Here is a 26437-nt window from a genome sequence, read left to right as displayed (position 1 = left end):
CCTGCATACGCTAATGTTTTTTGACTCTTACTTAACATAGCTGTCTTATGGTAGTGGCTTGAGCATTCGTCTCGAAAGTTAGGGGTTCTAGGTTCAATTTCCGCTGAGGTGATTAAAGAAATTTTTATAATTTACGATGTTGATACCTCTGACTATAATAACATGAAATATATTTAATTTCTCTCGGTCTTGCAAGTAGACTTTCTTCAAGGGGACATACTAACAACATGACGTCACATGTATAAAACCTTGACTCTTACTGTCTGAGAACGTAACATGTTTAACAAACAATTCACGAATATATAATAGTCATCCTTAGGGCCTAGTTTGAGTCATAAATGTGTCTGAAATGTTATTGTTTGGTAGCACTTGTGCAATTGTTTCTAACTTCTTTCCTTATTACTAGAAATAGTAATGATATTTTCGTTCGCCATTTGCAGCTCTTTTCATATATCCGTTCAACCAAAATTTGTAACTAAGAACTATTCTTTCTTATATTTACGTATATCTTGTATCATTATCAAATAACGCATTCATAATCCAAAGATTTTTATCCATAGAAAGGGCGTTACTATGTATCGTGATGAAGACAAATCAATATTAAGTTTCTGATAAGGCTTCATAAACCAATCCTTCCAAAGTATCTCATAGAAGAATCCATCCTCCGACAGTGTCCGAACTAATTTCTTTTCATTTTTGCTATCAACTTGGGTATGCTTATTTGCATTAGAATAGGTTGTAATATTGACTTCTCAAATCTTTAGTAATAATAATAATAAAAATAAAACTCATATAGAAGACAAATTCTGTATGAGGACAGATTGCATTTTAATCTGTAAAATCGCCCCTAAAATCAAGCAATAGCTACAAAATTGTCGGGATTGGAGAGACGAGTCCGAATCAAAACAACATACCCTCTGCGTACGTCCCTACAACTAGGTAAGTGTTAAACGGAAAGTTTCCAGGTGAATTCATGTAGAAAGTACGGGTAGTGTAGTTACAAGAGACCTAAGAAAAATTGTTTTTATATTTTATGGTTATGCTTGGTAAGCTAAAGGAAAGTTCGATGATGAGAGTGAAAGAAATAGTGGAATAAGAACGTGGGAGGAAACAAAAACCCGAGAAAACCTTCACACACGGCGTTTCTTCAGCACAATGCCCACTGGACGGAAGCTACGTGTAACAGGGTGAACCATTGACCTCACTAATAAATAAATAGTAATAATAATATCGGTATTAAATTTTTAAAGCAGCCCTAAAATTAGACACAACTTATGGATTAGTGGGAATCTCGAAGAGGGAGGTTCGTACCTCGAAGATACACCTCTACAACTACCCAACTTTTAAGGTAAAGCGTACCACTAAAGTTTCATGTGCAAAATTTTCCTTTGTACCTTTTAAGGAAAATATCTGTAATGAAAAATAACTAAATACTAGTAAAGCGTATAATAAAATAACTTTTAGGATATGCGAAGTTAATTATAAATCTATGCAGACAAACAATACCTACACGGACCATAATTCGATGAGCTCCGAAACAGGAAGTAACAAAATAGAGCATCAGATTCAGTCTACTGAGCAATTGTTACTTAAAGAATGGACGAAAACCATTTCGAGAATCGAGATAAGACGATAAATATTTACGATATTTTTCATTTCGTCTCGATTCTCGTCTCAAAAGCGAAACATAATTTGAGTTTTCCGTGTCCCGTCACGAATTAAAATTTTAATTCTCGTCTCGGTTCTGTTTGTTTTGTTTTAGAAAGTAGATGAGAAATTTCTCTTCTCACTGGCAACATAAAACAAAACCGAAATATTCTTGCCAAATGCTACGTTTCTGGTTATAATGGTATTACCTGAGCAATAATAAAATTCTTCCTTTTAATCTTCTTCGAGATCATTACTATTATTATTAGTTTATTATTATTAATATTATTATTCCTGATGATAGGATAAATCGAGCATTGAAACATCCGAGTATTCAAATAACTGAAAACAATAAAACGTGTGTTATTGCCGAACAATCCCCACCAAAAATCCTAAAGTAAAAGAAAACCTTTCCGCGTGGATCCGATCCAAGGACCTCCAGATTACTGGCTAGGCGCCCTCACCACTGAACCAAAATCACTGTGAGGTAAGCGATTCGTCTTTACAGTGTTTACGTTGAGTATCTTTGCCTCAGCTTAAAAGTTACACGTTCTTTATCTTCCTTTCAAAACGTTTTTCGTAATACTTTTATGATGCTATATGTCAATAATATTTGGCATAGTTTATATATTAATAACTTGAGTTGTTCTTAAACTTTTGATTCACAATTTTGTTTCTTCTCCACACCAAACTACAGATATGACAGATTTAATTCTCATACTCAGAACTTGGTTCCTAAGCTATCGCCACTACCTGGTATCTGGTACGATACATTTTGGTGTAACTAACCTTACAGGAAGGGGCCGTTTCGTTTTAAAACGAACTTAGTAATATTTGGGTTTCAGCTTCATGTGGCATGGTAGTTTAGGGATAACGTAGCGTTCTGTCAAGCAGTACAATTATCCAACCTAGGTTCAGATCCTGTTCACGACGAAGTTGTTTTTAAGTGAATGATCGTGAAAAATCGACTTCTCGTACTATGCGAGCAATCCTTAAGAACGTGGAAGCAAATACCTGTATCATGACAGAGACGATTTACGAATGTTGGTTGGAAAAGGGCGAAGAAATTACCAGGACATCCAAACACTTTATTGATTTCTAGTATACAGTTTTCGTGTTATCAATCTCAGAAAAAAAAACCTACACCATTTGTTAAGAAAAGTTTGGGCAGAGCAATTGGTGGAGCAATCGGTTATCGTGCAAGACTTTGAAATGGAAAATCTCAGTTCGACTCCCCGCTTTTATAGTATCGTTTCTTCGCATATTATAATGGCTGCAACTGCACAAATTACGTGATCTCCGCATTAGATGGAATCGACTCTGCATGTTCGGAACAAATAATCTTCGGAGATGACTAGAAAATTGGCCCCCCTCTTTGGTTATTTCAAAACAAGATTTTATTTCTAATAGTTTGACACAAAATTTGTTTACATCCTATAATTCAATTTGTTTTATTCACATTTGAAATTTGAAACATGAAAAGTCTGCTACATCTAGAAGGAACACCCAAGTTTCCTTTTGAACATTCGCAACTTTCATTGACATAGTTTGGACTTTAAATGTAGGGTCTTTCTGATAGAAATTTAGCAATAAACTAACACACTCATTCTTTTTTCATTCTTTCTTTTTCGCTTCTTTTCCTTTTTTCTTTCTTTCTTTTTGCTCAATTTGCATTAGTAGATAGACCGGAATGGAAAGTATGATGTACTTATGGGTTTATTAGAATGTATTTCAGATCAGTACGTCCAACGAACACTACCGAATTTGCAATTGAACCACGCAGAAACAAATCACGTCAAACGTTTGACATTATCCTACATGTGTCTCGGAGATTTACAGTTCTACTGGAAGTTGAGTCTTTTATTTGAACACCAAGTTTCGTATTCAATTTGAAAGCGACTAAATGAATGTTTCAAACACCCTGTATATTATTATTATTATTATTATTATTATTATTATTATTATTATTATTATTATTATTATTATTATTATTGCATCAGTTTTCGGATCTAGGCCAGTGCGATAAATCGATATATCGATATCGTGGATGTCGATAGTGACATATATCAACAATCGATATCGGAAATATATCGACATCGATATATCAACATCCTAAATTCTCGACATCTATATTCGGGGGATGAGGAATAGGGGGCTCCTAAGACATGCGATGAATGAAGAAATAAAACTTCATTTTTACAGTAATATCTTCTAATGAAAAATTGCAATGTAACTAAACCCACTTGCAAATTTGCAATATTATATACTGTAACTTCTTAGCCGCCAGAAATTTTCTGTTTAGAGAAAAACAGAAACAAAAGGCACCAGTCAAAACCAAGTGCTCGAACTTTGACTTAGAATTTATGTTAAGAAAGCTTTTCTGTTCCTTTCTCTCCGAGAATTCGATCCCTTTTGGCCTTTGGGACCACTCATTGACAAAAAGTGCACACATGACCGCTATATGCACACATGCTATTAGGCCGAGTCAGAAATTTTGAAAATTAAACGAGAATAATATTAATAATAATAATTAACAATTTAGTTTAAACCTAGGTCTGTCCTTTTATCTTGCATGGGAGGTCCGTAAGTCTGCTACACCACTTGCGTCCCTTATTTTGTGTTTGTCTCTCTTTTCGTTTCGTGAAGATGTTTGTTTTTGTGCTGTTAGGCTTTTATATGAAGCTTTTATATTATGTAATCTTTTTATTTATTTTTTTTTACTTTTTTTGGAAGAAGGGGAGAAACTGCTTCCCTCTGATATCTATTTGTTACCATTCGTCTTGTTTGAACTGCTTAATAAGATTATTTTGTAACTTTTTATGTGATCCATTGCGCTCACGATAATAAAATGGTCATTCTTAACAATTTATTTTATTCTCTTATTTGCAGTTCGCCACACTGCTATTTTTTAAAAAACAAAATTGAGGTTTGGTCGAACGCTTTCTAATTTTTAATCACCCCAACGGCCCTGCTTTTGGGATTCAGGAAAGGGAGAACTGCAGGTGGTAATTCCCTTTTGGAGTCATGTATACAACGAAGCAGTGAAAAAGTGTAAGAAGATCATTTCACTTTTGGAGTTACAAGAGTTAAAGATATTGTGCCTAGGCAAAGACAAATAAGGACCACGCGAAATATCTGACAACGAAGAGAGTCATTCGAGATTACGTTACTTTAGATGCTTTGCAGAATTCGTCATTTGGCATTTCCAGGATAATTCAGTACCCAAGAAGACATAATCCAGGGAGTAAATCTGTCTAATTCACTGTAAGTCAATCCTTCACTTTTCACAACTACCTATATCAACACATCATATTATAAGAATATGTGGCCAACTCACCACTAAACACAAGACAGAGCATGGTGGCTCCGTGGTAGAACGCTTACCTCTTGTGTGTGGGATTGCTGATTCAATCCCGAACCAAGAAAGTTTATGGTGGTCAACTTTGTCCTCGTGGGTCTTTTCAGGTTACTCCCGTTTCCTCTACCACTTTGTCGTTCCAGCAATTCTTCCATTATCATTCACTTGCTTTAATCATCGTCCCCCTTACCCTAACAAGCATAGTCTTGAGAAGTTAAACTCAAAGATTGCATTTCATTTTTCATTTCACTATAAGCACAAGACAAATCGCCACAAACTTAAGACAATACATTTGGAAGATGAGTCAAAATGGAAAAGGGTTTAACATTGAGCGAGGCCTCCGTTTATTCGTACATAATGTTAAGATTCGGGAAATTACTTACAATGACTCTTCTCACAAGAAACGTATCGACTTTTACCACTAGTGTGAGAAAGATTCTCGCAGGGAATTATAATTATCATCAGACACGATGTGAATTTGATGATAGGAAAAGTGGATTAAAACGTATGGGTGAATGCTGTCTGTTGCGAGCATTCAATCACAACCCAAACCTATCGAAAATGCGTTCCTCACTTGTATCGAGCCAACAAATATCAAATATGGATCCATGTAAACAAACGGTCTATCTATCCTTTTGGATATAATTATGACATGAAGCAGAAGACAGGAATCAATCTCTTTTTTTGACATTCTTGTTTTAATCCGTCATGCCAGACCAATTCATTTCTATGCAACTAGACTATTAAACCGATGTTTACAATCGCTGCTTATGGAAAAAATGCAGGGAGAAATGAAACGAAATTCCTATTTCTTGTCTTCCAATGTAGTTGGTAACAGTAGCAACTGCGATGTCGTGCAATAGTGCACAGTATTGGAGATCCAAAGAAATAACTTTGGTGTTAGCAGTGAGATTTTTCCATAAGGTGAAGTACCGCTCAATGTCGGTTCGAGTAAACCGAACAACATTTTGTATATGGGTTAGTTTTCAAGCAAGGTGAACACATACAAATAACCACACACATATACACACAGAGTAAAAGAATGACTCATAATTTGTAAGAGAGAAGAAGCTAGCCTGACAAAATATGTAAATACGTTCCTCATTATCATGAGCAGCTAATGACTAAAGGGATATATGAAAATATAGGCACATTTTAATTGAGATTTAATTAGTAAAACAAATGCCTCTTAGAAAAGACAAAAATAAACACATAAATACTTTTAGAAATAGGAAATTAGATCAATTTATTCAAAGTACATAATATGGTTTATACTGCATAATGATAGCACACCAATAATAAGGTAACATTTGAGATGAAGAGTTCTATTTGTCAGAACGCTAAGATGAATGTGATTCACGTTTTGCTTTGGAAATAACAAGTACCATTCAAAAGCATTATTGGAATGTTGTAAGGAAATTCATCTAATAAACCATCTTCAGTATACATATACTACCACTTTGAATATTTGTGCCTCATTAATATACGGAAAATTTACTATTTGTATCATTGCAATTAGTGTAGAGATAGATACTCAACAAATTTGTACGATATCGTTATTACAGAAGGTTTTATGAACAAAATGAAAGACAGCCGGAAGTTGTACTAATTGTGTTTCACTTAAACAAGGAAGACTTAATCTCATTAGTGTATGTTGAATGTTATTTTCGATGATTGAGTGGATCCTCTTTATAGTCTTATAAAAACAATGATTTAAACTGTAGCAGGGGTCCTGTTGAACAAGCTACAATAGCTTTTAAGAATAAATCACTTGTTATATAACTTCTCTAACCTCTGCAATGTATTTTACACCGAACATTTTGGTTCATTTGATTCATTAGGAAAATAGTTCATATATTTTCCACGCTCAATATAACGTTTTAGGATATAATACTTTCAAGTGCAATGATAGGTAAACAAACAAAGGAAAGTCGAACCCGTTATGCATATCCCTAATGTGCATCTTGGATTTAGGTCCAACATTTTAAATGAAAAGGTAATAATATAATATATCAGCTTGGAGTAGCTATTCACCACTTACAAATCTGAAGTTATCTCCGAGCTAAATTTATCAATGTAAAAGCTATTACCTGTGCAATTATGGGGTAATCCCATTGTCATCTATTCTGACACCAATTCGTCTGATACAGACAGCAGGGCATTCGAGCTCATCTTAGCATTTGTAAGTACAGACATGTAAAAAAAAAAAGTCTCCATTCGTTGCTAACCATGTAGCAAATTGTCAATTTTCACTTGGTATCCAAAGAGTTTTAAATGCTAATGATATAAAAAGAAACAACGCATAAGGTCTGGAAACGGTTGGGGATAGTCGGCGAGACTACTCCTACCTAATGGCTTGGAAACAGCTCATCCGTAACCTGTCGAACACAAGCACGAAATTACGAAGGTGCATCATCATGCTGAAAGAAGTTGAGAACTTCGAATTCGTTTCAACTTCGCAATACTCAGTCATGGATATTTATTTTCCAGTTTGTTCTTACTTTCCAGTACTTATCTAAACTTGGACCAACGAGTGCAAGTTTGTCATACAGAGAAAATTTGCTTATGAACAATAAATACAGAAACTTATAGAGCCTAGTCTTTTTATCAACCGGAGTAGGATGGAGCATCCCAATGTGTAGGATTTGCTTGGATCTAGGTAAGTGTAGTATGGGTTAACATGTGCTTAGTTGTAACGGGATTAAAGTTAGATTATTTCCTTTAGGATCTTACACGAAATCGATAGGAATATCCCATATAGAATACATAATTCTTTCTTTTCATCGTTTCTTTATCTACCATCCTTTCTTAATGAACTGTTCTTCGAGAAGTTATTATAATCTTCCTTTTCTTTTATATTCTTCTTATTATTATTCTCAGCTTTATTTTTCTCTTTCTATTTTCCTAATGTAAAAAGTAATTGTGTCATTATGATCGTGTACTACAATACGCGGAATTGTTCCTATCTTCGTTTAATTAAGTAAAAATCTTCGGAAGTCTGATGGCCACTTTAGGCAAAGAAAATAGTGATTTTTCAATTTTCATGTAATAGGACATAGTTATGAAACCAAATCAGCAAATTTATTTTTTACAGAATGACGACAAGTTTTGTTTTTTTTTTCTTTCCATTCGTACACGACTATCTGAAAGTGTAACAACCCAATTAAAGTCTTTTTACAAAGTTGTAAAAATCGTTCTCAGTACTTAACAGAGAGGAATCTTTGTCAAGTGGCAAGTATTTTACTTATAAACGATGTTTAATTTTCCTCGACATTAGCTGTCATGGGACACTCACTGCGCGGCCTATCTTGCTCACAAGCTGTTTGTATATACACCTGTTATCCACAGCATTAGGTGAAGTTTTATTCTTGTAAATGCTGCTAAAACAAAATATTTTATCAATTGGAAGGTTTTGTTACACTCTGTATGTTTATATTTAAATAATATAAAATGTGTAGCTAGTTAGTGATAAAATTAGAAATGGGGTAAAATCTGTAATACTTTCGCATTAGGTACGTATAATAAAACTTTCTACAAGTTCAGACGTAAGTATAAGAATATGAACTTGGAATAGAAATGTGTTTCAACAATCTTGAAGCATTATCACACAAGTCAAAACATTCAACAATCTTAAGAATTACTGTATAGGTGTGAGCTTCGATTGAAAATGAGCTAAACCTCTATCAACTTCATACTGTGAGATACGGTCAATGCCAGAGTGCATAGTGTTAAATCTACTAAAGTAACTTTGTCCTTGTATTTATTTAGGTATTGCTTGTAAATGTAAATATACAGAGATCAAATATTACTAATATAATGTGTCCGAAAAACAATTGTGAAATTTTAAATAGTCATAATTTGGAACGAAAAAACAATAGGAAGATGAACTGTTTTTCATTATTATTATTTAAAGAGAAACTCTCCAAGTATTTTAAATGTTCAGTAGACTTCGATGTGTGCTTCGTTACTTACCCTGTAGACGTCAAGATGATGATCGAGACGTCTCTTCAATTAACTTTTTCATTATCACTTCATGTTCCGTAATAATATATTTTCACTACACCATATAGGAACATTATGCTGATGTACTTGCCTGGAAGCATGAAACGTTGCTTTATCACTGATTATAAACATATTTTAAAAATCCTCATCTTACTTGAATGCATCCAGAATGACTACAGTAAAAGTCGAATCTTTTAATTTGGATTTTGATTAAGATTTTGTAACGTCTTAAATTTTTAACCACTGAAACGTAACCGTTTCTTTAATATGAACAGTTGTTTTAGGAATGTCCAACTCTCTAGAACACTTCTTTGTGCGAGTTACACAATAAATTTGTTTACGCGTACTCAGCTTCAATCTTTTCTAAAGGCACTGTTAGCCACCCTAGATGTGTTTGCATAGTTAACCCTCGAGCCTGTTTTTATCTGTGCGTAAACTTTCACATGCATACACTTGGAGAGTTCATCTTTAATCTGACGTAGTTTATTTCACTACCATGCTTTGTGTCAAAAATATGACTGTTCAAACCTCCAATATTATTTCATGTACACACTAATGTATGTGCATCATTTATAATAATAATAATAATAATAATAATAATAATAATAATAATAATAATAATAATAATAATAATAATGAAATAAAAAATAAAAAAAAGATACAATCTGCAAGTTAATAGTGAATATTTTTATACACGGTACATAAATAAATACGTTTTAATCTATTTCAGCAGAAAAAAAGAATTAATTGCATGAGACTAACAACAAACAAGATACTTTCTAGAACATTTAATTCGTTTTTTTTTTCAATTTTTCGCGAACTACGCATCAGAATTGATTCTCAAAACATACATTTTTATTTAGCTTGATGAGATCTATCGATCGATATACTGTATATTTCATCTTTGGACAATGTTTCATTTTAACAGACATAAAAACCTAAAAATAAATTAATAATAATTAACTATGCTATGTATTTTCATTTTGCTAGCGTCAAATTAAAGAGGCTGATCAAGGTATAATTTATCATTATCTCTGTCATCTTAATACGATGGTTCTTACATAGCATCAATTTTTATTTTTAGAAAAAAAAGAGTATTATCTTGAAGAGTTTCTTTATTGTCATGCATAATTTTCTTGAGCTCAGTGCTATCTAATGGTTGGCATATGTTTTTTCCTTAAGAGCTAATAATAGCTATTGTAGTTCTTAAAGATTGACTATGACAAGCATTATCTACTATATAATTACATGACAAGAATTTTTTGTTTGCTTTTTAATTTTTGTAAAAGTTTGTAAAGAAGAGAACCTTTACCTCTTATAGGAGTAAATACTACAGGAGAGAGGTAACTTAAAATATTCACTTGATAAAATTGATCTCTCAATAGAAAATCATACTTTATTTTTTAAAAAAAAAAAGTTTAATGTATCTTCTAAACATCAAGTAAATTGATCATTGTGAAATTGGTTACAACCAACAAATTTTGTAAATTATGTTTCTAATGCTTTTTAAATCTTTTGTAGCTTGTTAGTGGATCTACAAACTGAGCATATAGGATATATCTGCGGCTACTATAAGAATGTTAAAGTAACATCTAAAGATCTGATACAGTACTATTCAGAAAGCTCATATCTCCTACACATCGTGACCTTTATACAAAGGACACCATTTTTGTTACAAAAGTTATATTGCATTTTCTTTTCGGTAATACAACAATTTTATATTTAATTCTTTCTTATTATTAGAGAGTTCTTTCATTCTCGTTTCCGCTTCTTCTGAAAAACGGGAGAAGCTTGCAAAATGTAGTACTCTCTTTGATCTGTCACTGTATCCCCCTACTACTCTATCTAAATAGCTGATACCCCGTTGGAAAGGGAATGAACTCTAGTTTAATCTTATATATCACTTGTCCATGTCGAATGAATAGGCATAGAATAGAGATATTGGTAGCTTGAGTACATTTTTTTCGTTTTATTTTCCAAACTCCGCTGCGAATGCTTACGGTGGCTCTAAAACTTAGGTAGCATTGCAATCCGTGAAAGCAAAATAAACCATATCAAAATAGACAATGGACATATTTCTCGTCAAATTCAGAAACGAGGTTTGATTTTCTTTGATTGATCATTGTTCATTCTAATACCAACTATTGTTACCTGGTTCAAAAGGACTTAACCATACTTTAGAATAAAAAAAATCGCCACTTCGTATTATTAATCATTGGGAAAATCTGTGAGTTTTACGTCCCACGGATATGCCGGCTAGGATAAAGGAGATAGTGATGATGAGAAAAGAATGAATTTGTGGAATGAAGAAAGTAGGAGGAAATGAGAGAACTCGAAGGAAAACGGGAAACCCCGAGGAAACCCACGCACACGGAGTTTGTCAACCACAAGGTTCACTTGAGGGGCTGGGATCGAACCCGGGACCCCAAATACCAGAGGTGAACGTTCTACCACTGAGCGACCGCGGCCTCCATTCATGATTGGAAGTCTAGCCAACTGAAACAATAGTAGTAAATAAAAGTCAACATTGACAGGAGCTGAAAACTTATACTTAGTTCCATCAAAACCAAAAGTTGTCCATTCATAACATTTATCATTCTGAATAATGCAAAAAGAAAAGAAACTGTTTTTAGTGCAAACATGATGCCATCTATGATTTATAGAAACAAATTGCTTTTCCTCCCTCTCCTCTCCCAGACGAAATTTGGGAACTGGCGATATTTCAAAAATAGAAGGGAAACGGCTAATTCCTAAGGACCATGTCTGTGAACAGAGCCAGATTTGATGAGACCCTAAGTTATTGAGGGTAATAGGACCCTTTGTATGTCAAGCTATCCTTTTGACAGTGACAAATTGTCTGCATTGCAGTATGTATCTGTATGTTGCCATTCAACAATTACAGGAAGACACTATGTGCAAAAATGAGCAAACTAGTGACATTTTAGGGAGTAGGCTAGCAAGAGGTGCCCCATTACTTACATCATAGGAGCCTACACAACATAAAATACTATTGATGTAAATTTATTTTATAACTTGTTTGTTTTTTATCCTTTATAGCAGGGATGCAAATAACTATTCGCCCGGGGCGAGTGATTCATCGGTGCGGGCGAGTATTTAATATCATACCAAATTTCTATGTGGGATGATTTCTATTGCGGGATGTGGGCTAGTATCTTTTTTCTTGGGCGAATAAAATTTTGTTGCTTATTTGCATCCCTGCTCTATAGTTCGGAAATGTGCTCTCATGTCCAAAATGATTGTCGCATATCTATAACTGTCTTCTTGTAAGAATATAATTTGATAATGATTTTGCAGGGTAATTTTAATACTGGTACTAAGTGTATAATCGGGAAATGTATATTTTTGGTAAATTTCATAGAAAAAGAATTATAAATACGAAAATTAGAATGAGTAACACAAAATGTTGCAAAATGGACAAGAAAGTTTTGTTTTTGTTCTATTGTTCTTATTTATTGTTCTTTTGACATTAAATTTGCCACATATATGTCTTTTTCCATTACACACATTCTAACATTATAACAAATGCGGGCGAATTCGTTATCAAATTATATTCCTACAACAACATAGTTATAGACATGCGACAATAATTTTGGACATGAGTGTACATCCACATTTTTCTGTAATTTTGGAGCCCCCAAGAGAGTGGGGTCATAAGCTATAGCTGTATAGCTTATACGTAAATCCGGCACTATGTGTGAAGCTTCATTAAGATATATTCATAAATAAGAGAGTTATATCTCTGTAGAACATCCGTCGCTAAAAGGTAACAAAAACACTTTACCATAAAAAGACATATCTGCTAGCGATGAATGAAAGAATGATTATGCTTTATTGGGGACGTCAGTAACAAGCCTATTTGTCGCAATCTAAAATCTGCTAACGACAAAAGCAATATTCCTATATTTTAAGATAGGTACGTTTTTCTTATGTAATGTTGTTAATAGTACTAACAAATCAGCATGGTTGCTCGTTGGTGAATTTCGAAACACTTCTAAGCTATTTAGTTCGTTGAGTCTCCTATGACTTCCTTTATTTTTGTTTTTTATGTTATCTTTGGAAAATGTGGTTAAACTCTGAGACCAGAACTTATAGCATAACTTAAAATTCCAACCCAAGGCATTCAAACTGCCAAAAAAATATTTTAAAAAAGTCGAGAAGGCTTGTTATTCTGAAACTGTCACTTGTGCTAACCCTGCTGTGAAATACCAGTAACTGCTACTACCCATAAAGATATTACTGCACAACACTAATGACATGTTTTGTTAGTAGTGACAAAGCAATGCAATGGAGCATTTTGGTTTAATGAAGGGCGAACAAATATGATGGTTGCTGCAGTGCGCAGTATTGACTAAGCTTCAGTGAGAAATTGGGTGGTAGGGAAAGCTTGACAATTATTTCCATCCGAAAAACAAAGGGAAAGGTTTCAATTGTGTTTTACGACAGTATGAATGAAAAATTATTGACACCATTATAATATATATATATATAAAGTTCAGAACAATTATAAGACTAAACTCGTCATTTATATGAATGACAGAATGACAATTCTAGTTCTTTGTTTTTGCTCTGTACACACACACATATATATATATGCAGAGAGAGAGAGACAGAGATTTATAGATACATAATTACACAAATGTTATTTGTTCTGATTTATAACGTTCAAAATCGAGGGAATATGTTATAGGTATACTGAGTATTAACGTCAAATTTTACATAAACACTTTTTTTATTACTGAGAATGCACCGTGAATGATCGATTCGACTTCTTTGAAACTGTATTATCTGAGGGGAAAACGAACGACTTCCACAAACTATACTTATAGACATGAGAACTGGCTGTTACAGAGCTCTTTGATATTTGCTCGTACACATCAAATGTGCGTATTTTCCGAGAGTTCAGATTGTACGAAACTTTTGTTGAATTTAGCCTTCCTACCAGGAACGACTCCTATTCACCTGTTAGTAGCTTACGTATTGAGAAACATCAAAGAAAGTACAGAAGAGATGGTGATCACTCAGGACAGGGATCGCAATTTACTGTAGTATAAGAATTACGATAATTTTCAATTAATTATATATTATCTGTCTGAAACTACCCTTACAGAGGCACTCTCCTTTTCGTTCGCATGTACTACATTAGAATTAGAATCATAAATGTTCTTTATGACTGTCACTAATACGAATACACTTGTATAGACTTCTCAGTTTTGCACGTTGAAATGATTTCAGATTCTTTGGTACTATGCATTCATAAGTTTCTTTTTGAATTTAGAGCTTAAGATGTTCCACGCAGGCAATATTTAGTTTGCATAGTTCTCAATACACATTACCTACGGTGAAAATTAAATTGAAAAATGAAATGAAATCTTTCAGTTTTACGTCCCAAGGTTATACCGGTTAGACTAAAGGAGACGGTGATGATGAGAGATGAATGAAATGGTGGAATGAAGAAAGTGGGAGGAAACGGGAGAAACACAAAGTCCACCACAATGTCCACACGGCGTGAGCTGGGATTGAACCAGGGACCCCAAGCACCGAAGGTGAAAAAAATTAAAATAGTCGATCTCACTTTTAGAAGCTAGCCAAACGGAAGAGATAATCACGTGATGTCGTGCAGGGCAAGTTTGTCACTAACAGTTTTTATACTGCTGGAAATAGTACGTTTCAATAAAGGAAGAAACAAACAAAGAACAAAGCAAGCAAAGGTAAGTGGCTCAATAATAATAATAGTAATGTCAATGCAACCGGTACTTTGCAACGTTGTACTGTATTTCATTATTTCAAGAATTGTTTTTCCCCTTCTTCGGTTTGGTGCCAATCAAAAAAATCGCATCACAAAATTCACTGTGTTCCTCAAACAGGCAGCAAATAACATTTATAATTTGGCCAGACGATAGTGACTTGAGTTAATGTTCTCAAACTTACCCTACCGTAAGAAATTTCGCCGACAAATAATGAAAATGCTTTTTTTTTGTTATTTTAACATTTTTACTTTCATCGTTTACCTAGTGTAAAGATAATCGTAACATTTTTTTATTACTTTTATTAGAGTACCTGTAATTCTGACAATGTTACTTGCGCTATAGGTTTTCCTCTTGTTCCGGTTGACAATTGATAGCAATTTAACAGGGGATGACAACCTATCGATTCTGACTCAGAATTTCCGTGATTTCGATGAGTCATACTACATAGATCTACACCTGGTACTTCCGGTAACAAACATGTAAGGTTCCCTGGTGCGTGTAAGGCTACGTTGTAGATAGTTTCAGGAAATATGATAGATGATAATGCTATCTAGGTACGCTGGTCAGAGAATCGTTGAACAGATCAGACAGGAGCAAAACCATCACTTACAGTATCATGGAAGAGCACTCGGACATGTCAGAAAGCAATACGTACGATCTACACTGGAAGCAATCCTAAGTTTGAGAAACAAATGTATGAGATTAACCCAGAAAGAACAAAAGGAAATTGCGATAAATTTAAGTACACGCTATATATAGATGTACTGGCATAATATGCAATGAATGAGTGACCACATTTGTCGCCTTTTAATCAAGAGATCTCGATTAGATTTCTATGTAGACAAGTAAATCGTCATAAATGGCAAACTGAAGGTACTGTCCTTATATGTAATGGTCTCCATTTTGAGAAAAGTAATAAATCTGTAATATAACGAGTACAGAGCAAAGATACGAAAATCGATAAGTGGTCTCTTTCCATGTCATAGTGACCATGCTGAATATTACTCATGTAACATACAGACATAAATGATGATAAATTTCAAATCACTATAATAGACGCACATTTTGTATTTCAGTGTTTCCACATTATGTAACAGCCATTCAAAAACATACCATATCCACAAATAGTATTCCAAGAAAGAGTCGGTTACGGGATTCTCGACTATGAGAAACGAGTGGTGTCATTCGCCCCTGTATATTATATGGAAGTATCCGTAAACACCGTCCTTGGTATCCCCAAGTTTGCTGTAATTTTGCTGTTCATAATATTCTGGCAACTCATACGTAAAGTAATACAGAAAACCACTCGTATCTTCTCTCCCAAAACCCTCCTTAAACAATAAGACCACATAAACACAACAACAGGAACTTTACGAAACAAATCCAATAACTCATCAGGCAGTAGTATATGCGAAACCATCAAATTCGCCATTTGCGTTCTGGTTTGTCATCATCACACACTGCCTTTGTAATATCAACTTTCCAGACCTAACACTCGTCGTTGCAGGAATGATCAATAGTTGTATCACAAATTTCATTACTTTCATTATCTCAAATTGTGCCTTTTACTAATGCAGTAAATTTGATTTCTTATTGACAGCCGCCTTCTCACCAACTTGATATCTCAGGAACGAAGCATCCGTCACGTATGATTCTTACGGTGATCGGCAAGTCTCATTAAATCATATACGGAAATATTGTTAACTCAAAATAGCAATTTTTCAGATACACCGACTAGTTATTCCTTTAAGTTGCAGTTTGATCTTATCTTTTACTAGAGGTAACTGGGATGTAATAGGTAATAGAGTTGAATGTAACTATGATAAGGAGTCCGCTAAAAACCATGGAAATGCCTTCTTGGCAACATGTTTGGAGTTTGAATTTAGCGTCCTTTTCAGCAGTGAGGCTATATGAAATGTAAATATTGATTAAGGTAAAATCCGAACCACATCAACTCCATCCGGGAATCTAACTCGGGTCTCCCAAGTCAAAGGCGCGTACTTCCTAACAACATGTACAGAAATAAGTCGAGAAGTTCCATGTATATTATAGTGACAAGGTGACAGAGTGTTCATAGAAATACGTAAAGAAAAAGAAAAGAAAACATTAATAGTAATGAAGTAGTGAATAACTTCTAAATGTTTATGCACAATGGTAACAAAAACGTTAAGTCAACAAAATGACAAATGTAGATTAATGGTTTAAAATACACTAACTATGCTGGACAAAAACCTTCCTTATATGTATTAAAATATACAACAGTTGTAAAGAATTCCAGTGCTCACTAATCACAAATGAAACCAAAGCAAATAAAGAATAAAAAATCAATTCTGGAAAATCCATGTAACTACAAAATCTTTCTGACTGACACAAATTCTTCACGCTTAGGATTCCATTTAATAGTAGTTGAATATTTAGATGTAGTAATAGCAAGTGAAATCGTAATTGATGAAAGAAAAAATAATGATAGGAAATACATATAAATATTATGAACGGCATGCGTCATAGATCATAATACTGTACAGATCTACAAACTTGACATAATGTAAGCTGAGAAGATGAAGAGCTACAGAAAATGTCAAGTTCCACAAAACAAGCGGGACGATTAAAAACGCATATTTTGCTACATATTACTCTAATGAAAGTTCTAGCATAAATTAAAAAAAAAAAGACTTATATACAATACTTAAGAAATGAATAGTTCTTTGTAGAAAAATCTAGTGATTCTAGACTCTATGTTACACTTATCTTGTCTTTGTTTATCTTTATTAGTAAATTCGTTAGAATGCTTCAAGAGTTAGAGTTACAAAGAGAAGGGAACGAACATTTCAAAAATTAATTTTCATAACAAATCTTTGACAGAACAGGAAAATATGTTGATATTTATAGACGTAAAAATGTAATGCTGTCACAGTAATACAGTAACGAAAATGCACCTATATTGTTTCTAGACAATGTTTGAAATTATTAGAATCTAGAAATAGTTATTAATAGGTGACCACATTATTATAAATAAAGTGTTCTGCTTGGCCAGTAGTAATCATTTAATATTAAGAAAGTGATCGTCGGGTTATACGGAATGTTGAGTTAGTGGTATTTTACTGTTTTCAGAGTGTATAAGATTCTAGTTACGAAGAATTTATTATAGTGGTGTGAACAAAAGCCGGTTTTTCGGTTTCTGCGTTTTAGGAAAACCGAAACCGGTTTCTCAACATTTTCAAGAAACAGGTTTTTCACCAAAACCGGTTCTGGTTTTTTCCCAAAATTGGTTATATTTCTGACTAGAATAGTGTTTCGTTGTTCTCCTGAAACCTTTTTCGTTTCCATAGATATGGTTTTATGTATTTTCCAAAAGTTTTCACCGAAACCAGTTTCGGTGAAAAACCGAATCGACTTTTGAAGAAAACAGAAACCGGTTTCGGTGAAAAAACTGAACCGGTTTTTGCAAGAATACGAAACCGGTTTCGGTGAAAATCGTTTTCTCGGCTTTTGGTTTTGTAGAAACCGGTTTCCGTTTTCTTTCAAAAAACCGGTTTTGCTCATCCTCTCATCCCTAAAAAACGATTTTAGAAAACAAAAAGGAAGGAAAATAGCCTAGTACAACGAAAGTTTTCCGATAGGTGGAAAAGAACATAGCATAAATTTGTTTGTTGTACAAAACGATCAAATACCAAATGTTTATTCTTGGTTCGATGAGCTTGTGGCTTTCTTAGGCTACACTGTTAATTAATTATTAACTGCCATAGCAAAACGTGGAAGTAGAAAATCATGACTAAACCAATAAAAAATATATTTTAAGAAAAATCATAACTACTTAAACATTATTGTTATATTAGGTCTATATTTTGATTTACCTTGATATGAAGAAAACATTGAACTTTTCTCTTCTATATAAAGTGGCCTCATGGGCATAAACCTTTCCTGTTCTCTCAAAATCTCTCGAATGATTTCATGGAACACTCGATCTACCAATTCATACTCCTCTGCTGCCGTGGTTTCGAAGAATGCTGCATCGTGGAAAGTTGCTAGCGTTCTGCCTTCCGCTTTACTTACTTGTCTAAAAAGTAATAGAAAACAAACAAAATAAATTTCTTTACTCTAATATATTCAGATAAAAGATCAAATAAAACTACTAAGATAAAATACTTATAAGAGTTTATTTTTTAGTAATGTTGGTCGCTTTTGGCACAGAAATAAAATTAATAAGTTCAAATAAACCTTGTTTTCGTCCCCTGATTTGTTTACGCCTCTAATACCCACACACGTTCAAAAATTGAGGATGCATTTCAATTGGAATTGTGGGAGTATAAAAATTATAATTATTATTCTGTTAACAAAGTTTCGATACCATAACTCTTTATTGTTCTTGTTATGAGGTTCTTACTGCAATTCCAGGAGAAGATGTTTTAGTTCGATACGGAAACTAATACAACAGTGTATGGAAATTAAAGAAATTTTCATTGCATACCAGCATTAGATTTGCATTCGAAACAAAATTTGTTAATCCGTGCCGCAAACACATATCTTAGTCACAAACTATCACAAATTCTTATAAGACACTTACACATATCAACATCGCTATTTGTAGATCATAATTCTGGGGATAAAACATACGAGATATTTATGTTTTATCCATAGAATTATAATCTACAAACAGCGATGTTCATATGTCTCATTTTAGAGCAAACTTGGTATTTATGACTCTTCAAGTTTGATTTTTTAAGTAATAAAGTACTTTACTGTTGTGTTCTTTGCCCTTTGAGCAACATTTCCATATTAAGATTTATACCTCTTTACTACAATGCAATTTAAAGACAAGCAAATATTAAATTATAACACTGGCGCAAATCTCGAGGGGTACATGTCTCCCCCAATCTTGGACCTAGAGGGGACTGTCCCCCCAATAATCTGAATTAAAAAGTGTCTTGGGGATAAGTGTGATGATTTGTGTCCGACTGCCTCAAAGGAATATAAGATGAAATTGATTTCTCTTGGCTTTTCTATTTTTTAAAAAAGAATCGTATTCTGTAGTATTTCAAAGTGAACTTCGTGCTGTAGTACGTTTAGTAGCCTCATCAATATGTATTAATTCCACTTCCATTACTTGGGCACAAATTGCAATAAATACCAGAGGAGGATATGTCCCTCTCCTCATGCTGGAATGTTGTCTCATCTGTAGGTACGGGCAAAAATTCTGGGGAAATGGGGAGACATTTCCCCTCAACATTGGAACTGGAGGCTCTCCCAATAATCCGATTTGAAAAGTCCTTTTTGCAGACAAGTGTGATCATTTGTGTCCATAAGGAAAAGTGCCACAATGAAAAGTGAGATGAAATTTGTTTCTCTTGGTTTTTCCATTATTAATAAAAATGAAGGCGTGTGACTGTGCGTGGCGTAACCTGATATGAAATCTTATCTCCTCCTCTCTTCTAGGCCCTAGCACACAAAAAGTATATAGACTATCCAATGTCAGTACAACCCATCTTTTCAGTAAATGCGCATTTAATCTATTTGTAGTATCAGCCTAGACATCTACTCATGCTTCGTAAGCTATAGCCTCTGGAACCCGGAGGTTCAATGCTGTGTTCACAAAAGCTCTCCACTGACTTCTATCCTTAGCCAACTGGATCCAGTTTCTACTTTATATTCCTTTTTTGGTGAGATCCATCTTAATATTGTCTTCCTACCTGCGCCTAAGTCTTCCTAATGGTCGTTTTCCGATTGGTCTTACCGCTAACACTTTTGAAAGCGTTCCTACTTTCTTCCATCCTGGCTATGTCCTACACACCTAAGACTCCTAGACTTGATGACCCTAACTATGTTTACTAAGCCGTATAATTTATGTAGTTCCTCGTTATGAAGTTTCCGCCATTCCCCATTCCCGTTCCTCTTGGGTCCGAATATTCGTCTGAGCATCTTGTTCTCAAATACTTTCAGTCTATGTTCTTCCCTTAAAGTAAGCGATCATGTTTCGAAACCATACAGAACAATAGGTATGATTATCGTTTTATATATTTTAAGCTTCAAATTCCTCGACAGAATTCAAGACGACAAGAGATTTTCAACTGAATAATAACACGAATTCCCTGTTTTTAGTTGACATTTAATTTCTTCGTTAATATGATTTTCGTCTGTTAATAGTTATTCTAGATATATGAAACTATCCACTTTATCAAAAGTATTATTTACTACTTTAAAGGATCTATAATGTGCCTATTACGGTCCCGACTCACTTCCATGTATTTAGTTTTCTCTGCATTTACTTCTAAGCCCATGCAACTGCAAGCGTTTAATAACATATCTGCATTTCTTTCTATTGTTCTCCTATCATCCCCTATTAAATTTACATCATCAGCATTGGTTGCTATCTTTGACTTTCCTTATAGCGTATTCCAGGACAAAGTTGAACAATACGCATCTCCTTGTTTCAGGCCATTCTCGACGTGAAAGCTCGTGGCCACAAATTTTCCTACCCGGACTTTATTTTGGGATTCATTTAAACATGCCTTAATTGATCTAATTAGCTTTTTCAGTATTCCAAATTCTGCAAGAACTTTGTACAGTCTTTCTCTCCTAACCAAGTCCTAAGCCTTTCTAAAATCAATAAATAGTTGATGTACCGGGCTAATGTATTCCCACTTCTTCTCGAGTATTTGGCGAATAGTAAATATTTGGTCGATAGTTGATCGATTTCGTCTAAACCCACACTGATAATCTCTAATAATTTCATCTGCGTATGGGGTCAATCTTGCTAATAGAATGTTTGAAAGGATTCTATAGGATGTTGACAGAAGAGAGATGCCTCGATAATTATTACAGTCAGTTTTGTCGCCTTTCTTGTGGATTGGAAGAATGATTGGTTCTTTCCACTCTTGTGGCAATTCTTACTTGTTGTAGATAAGGAGAATGAGTTTGTGTATCTTACTCCACAATTTTTCGCCTCCAGCTAAAATTAACAGCCGGAATTTCGTTTACACCCAGAGATTTGTGTTTCTTTAATTACTTTATAGCGATTTCTACTTCTATTCGATTGGGTTCTGGAATATACGATTCTGCGGTGTGTATCTCCCTTTCTCCACGCACATTAGGTTTGGCTGCGTATTAAGCAAATCGTCAAAGAAACCTTTCTATCTATTTAAAATACTATCTGTATCAGTGAGAACTGTTCCATCAACTTTCTTTAATATAAGCACGAGGTTGATAGCCTTTCTTAAACTCTTTGATCCCTTTATACATGTCCCCAATGTTTTTATTTTTACTATCATCTTCAAGTTCCTAAATTTTAGCTTTCAAAAAATCGCGTTTCTTTGTTGTAAAAGTTTTGGAAGTTTCCCGCCTGATGTCTACGAAATTTTGTCTAGCTATTTCATTCGGATTTTGTAGCCAACGTAATTTTCCTTTTTTTCTCTTTTTTGCTGGTTCGAACCATGGTTTGTTGCTACGTATTTCCGCGTGTCCCGATTTTTCTTTTGAGAGAGCATGCTTCGTAAGCAAAGAAAAGAATTCAATTGCAGGAATATTTTTCTCCATAATCTTAAGGTTACATCTGTTAACTAAGGGATATAAGACATACGTCAGATTTCTGTAACGATTCCTGTAATGATATTGAGATTATCATCATTTTGCTCAAAGAGTATTGTTGCGTCATACATAATTGATATTCTTTCTTTGTAGTTTTGGTGAAGTCATTATTTATATTATTATATTATTATAAAACTATTTTAACGTGGATCTTTTGGATGCCTAATTAGAAACATACCAATTATAAATATGCATGTATTTAGATTTCATAATGTGTTCACGGCAGTGATTTGTAATACTGATATGTACTACTACTTCATCTACATCGCCTAATATTTAATATACTCTACAACAGTTGATCAGATTCATCTACCGTATTATGAGTTTCATTTCCCTTCTCTAGAAGAAGGCTTAAATCTGCCCACCTCACAATGTTGAAGACAACCAATGGCGTATTTAGGATTTTGTTTCGAGAAGCTATGCCCAACACAAGGAAGGAAGTGGGTTATTGCCCACCTGAGTTTGAGAATTAAATATATTTTGTTGTATGCATAAATTAAGGTTGTAATGGCAAGAATTGCAGACCGTTAAATCCTATATGATATGATACAAAAATTTAGGAGTGAATCTAACCCTTTATTCTATTCATACAAGGAAAATTAAGCATCCTCTTGGCCTTCTTAATTACCAGGGCTAATTATTCCCTCGTTTTCATTTTCTTTAATTCAAACATTTCTTTCTTTTAAAAATAACTAAACGATATATTTTTTTTCCTGTGTTATAATAACTAAAGTCCTGTCATGTTGATATCCGCGCAAGTTGGTGTGGAACACCAATTTCGCTTATCAACTCCTCTTAATTTTGGTGTTACTGATGACGGACGACTTGAATCACAACTGACAACGGTTGATAAAGCATGATAGGCGAAATGAAAAAAAGTAACGTCAAGAAAAAGAAACAGAAAAGTAGAAAGGACGAAAGAAAGGACAAAAGGACGTAGTTCTTACATGAAATGAAATTTGACAAATACACTATTATTTCTGAATAAAGAGCATAAGAAAATGGAAAGTAAATGACACTCTTAGAAATGGTAAGAAGGATTATTGTTGTACGTGGAATGTGAAAAACTAACAAATTTATTTCGGGGGAAGCTTTCCCCATAGCCTCCTAAATACGCCACTGAAGACAATTCTGCTCCCCTGATCCTTCACGGCATTGGTTTGTAACTACATAAAACTATGTTCTTAATTCAGATACACTTCTGGAGGAAAAGTGCATAGTTTCCAAGGCAGGGCCGTCAAAAAGTGTGAAAAATAAATCTCGACATGTTTTATTTTGAACACGAGTATCCGTGAAGTTGCGATTTACATTTACGTAACGGAAGTCATATATATAATTTAGTGCAATTTACAATGGGCACGCAAGGGATTTCGAGCAGGACATAGAAATTCTTTGACTTACTTGGAGTGAAAAGTGGGGTCTAAACCAAGCAAGAAGTAAACCTTTATAACAATGAATGGAATACATCGGCAACAAGTCTAAGTCTTATGGACCACCAGTTCTACAGTTCTTCCTGTTCAAAATAATGCATACTGCAATGTATGTTTTCATACCTGAACAGCCCTAACTGCGTACTTTTCCTCAATACCCATATGATTTTTATTTTTTATTTTGGAATATGTGTGCGTGTGTGTGCATTTAACGCTCAAAGTGCTTATTAAACATATGGTAAGTTACCTAAATTGTTAAGACATTTTATTGAGAAGTTGCAATTTCATATATATATTATATATACGCTTGTGATTACTATTGAAGGTTTGAGATACCACGCCAGAATTTCATTACTCCCTGCAAAAATCGTGGTTAAACCACAGCTTTCTCTATCAATATAACCTGCTACGAGCCGCAAAACCTCAGCACAATCTAGCTTTTGACCACATCATTGCTTCTTCATCGGAAAATTGTTAGCACATAGTGCACGTGAGAGAGAGAGAGTTAAAAAAAGAAACGTTTGAAACCATAAGGATGAGTAAAAATATTTCCTCAGAAGTAAAGTATTAAAGGATAAGTATTTCCTTCAATCAATATTAAAATCTTCTACCTCATCATGCTTTCCCCCCTTTTTAAAAATAAATTTGGATCTGGTTTCAGTTTAGCGTCTCTTTCAGCTACGAGACTATATGAAACTTTGAAAGATATATTAACTTGGAATCGAAAGTATATTAACTCCCGCCGAAATCAAACTGAGATCTTCCCCGCCAAAGTTGCGTGCACTATCAATATATTCATGAGAAAGCTCTATTTTCCTAAATAAAGTAAATGATTTAATGTTTAGTAGGTATCACCAGCTATCTTCCCTTACTAACTAATCACCTTATTAAGAATACAACTATCCTTTTTCAGTGGAATCTCTGGTTCCTGTAATTTCCTTAATCCCTCACACTGTACAAACATACAGTGCACTTCGCATGTATATCTAAGTAATTTTACAATTTTCATAATGGACTGACAACTAGACAATGAAGAAGCTAATAATTTAGGGTGACAATACTCCTTTTAGTAACATGATTGTGAGAAACATACAGGAAAATTAGAAAACTCAAATCTCCTTAATGTAAATATGGATACATAAGTTGCATTGAAATCACTGATAATCATATAAAGGGTAACCAAAAAGTAGGTATACACCCTTGCATTGATCTAGTATAGCATTCTAGTTTATGGGTTTATTTGCTTCGGCTGTTTTGAACTTAAGGTATAAGTAAAAGGAAATTAAGAACAAATAATAAAGAAACTATTATTTGGATAACAATAGTTTCCAAACCTACATGGATAACAATGAGAAGTGATATAAAATGCAATGAGCTGACCAATACGGTACTGTATACGTACTTTTGGGCCACCCTGTATAAGCAAAATCGTACAACTACTAACCAACCAATGACGAAGAAAATGAAGAATATAATAATAAACAGAATAAAAATCAACAGATGAAGCTGAGAAGATACCAAAGAAGTTCTGTACATTTCGTTCATTAGACGCTATTTATAGCATTTGGAACGAGAAACATTTACTATTGAGCCATGTTTCAGGGAGTCTGCAATGGACTTCCGGGTCACGAATTTAATACATTCTGTAAAGCGGTTCCCGAATCGAAATTTGATTTCGTGTTGAAATTAATGTAAATACAATTAATCCGTTCTAACAACAGAAACTTGTTATACAATGTTTACACTTAAAGTTTTGTTTTCTACTTTTATTATAAAGAATATAGAATGAAAATTAAAAAAAAATATATGTTAAGTGTAACAGCATATAAGTATAGGACTACATAAAGTTTATGTAATTCAGGATTGAAGTACATAAACAAACACACAGAAAGAAGTCAGATACATTCAGGACCTCGGTGGCCATTTGCAGCAAGTATTACTTTACTTTACAACGCGCCCAAGCTATTATCCTGCAAGGTATTCATTCAGATGTTACCAAACGTTGAGATGCTAAGTAGAGGGTAATTTATTTAGTTTAAAAGTAAAGTCGTTGTCTTCCTCTTCTTTCAATTGTGGAAACATTCATTCAGTGGATATTTCAACTTGAGAGTGTCCTCGTGCAAGAAAAATTGCACAGAAGAAATTTAACTATGAGGATTCTCTTTCTCTTTTCCATATGAAATGTGGAAATCATAACATTATGTGGCTCTTGCAAACCATAATATTATGTGCGTTTACTTTTCCACAGGGGTGAACGCAGCCTCATCGCTGAAAATGACCTTTGCTTGCAAGTCTTCATTTTCCATTCGAGCTGATAAATGTTCACAGAAAGCAAGTAGTATAAAAGGTTCAGTGTATAAGGTGAAACCTTAGTTGAGTGTGTAGCACAGTGGATACAAGGGTGTATAACTACAGAATAGTTTTACTCACAGATTTCTTAGGACTGTCTACATACGTTTCCTCATACACGTTCCAGAATTCCCTCATTGACAGGTTGTTTACCTGAACGCCCTTTCCTTTGATGACATATGAATCCATTTTCTACAAAGTTTCTTTACCACTTCAATATCGTTTTGTTATTAGGTGTCTGATTTTGAAATAACCACCTGAAGTTGAAATGAACCATCACTATACGCTTTGTCGTAATTGTA

General features: G+C 34.0%; 1 protein-coding gene across 1 annotated transcript in view; it reads right to left on the bottom strand.

Annotated features, from left to right (window-relative positions):
• LOC145665793 (ras-like protein family member 12) overlaps nt 1–26437 on the bottom strand; it is a 493554-nt gene that overhangs the window by 12920 nt on the left and 454197 nt on the right. Inside the window, exon 5 of the mRNA XM_081732911.1 lies at nt 18630–18832. Coding sequence (XP_081589037.1) covers nt 18630–18832 — 203 coding nt within the window. The remainder of the gene's footprint in view (nt 1–18629; nt 18833–26437) is intronic.

This window comes from Thermobia domestica, chromosome 12 (assembly GCF_964235325.1).
Source record: "Thermobia domestica chromosome 12, izTheDome1.hap1.1, whole genome shotgun sequence".
Taxonomy (NCBI): domain Eukaryota; kingdom Metazoa; phylum Arthropoda; class Insecta; order Zygentoma; family Lepismatidae; genus Thermobia; species Thermobia domestica.
The sequence above is the reverse complement of the archived record's forward strand: the minus strand, read 5'-3'. Positions and strand labels throughout refer to the sequence as shown.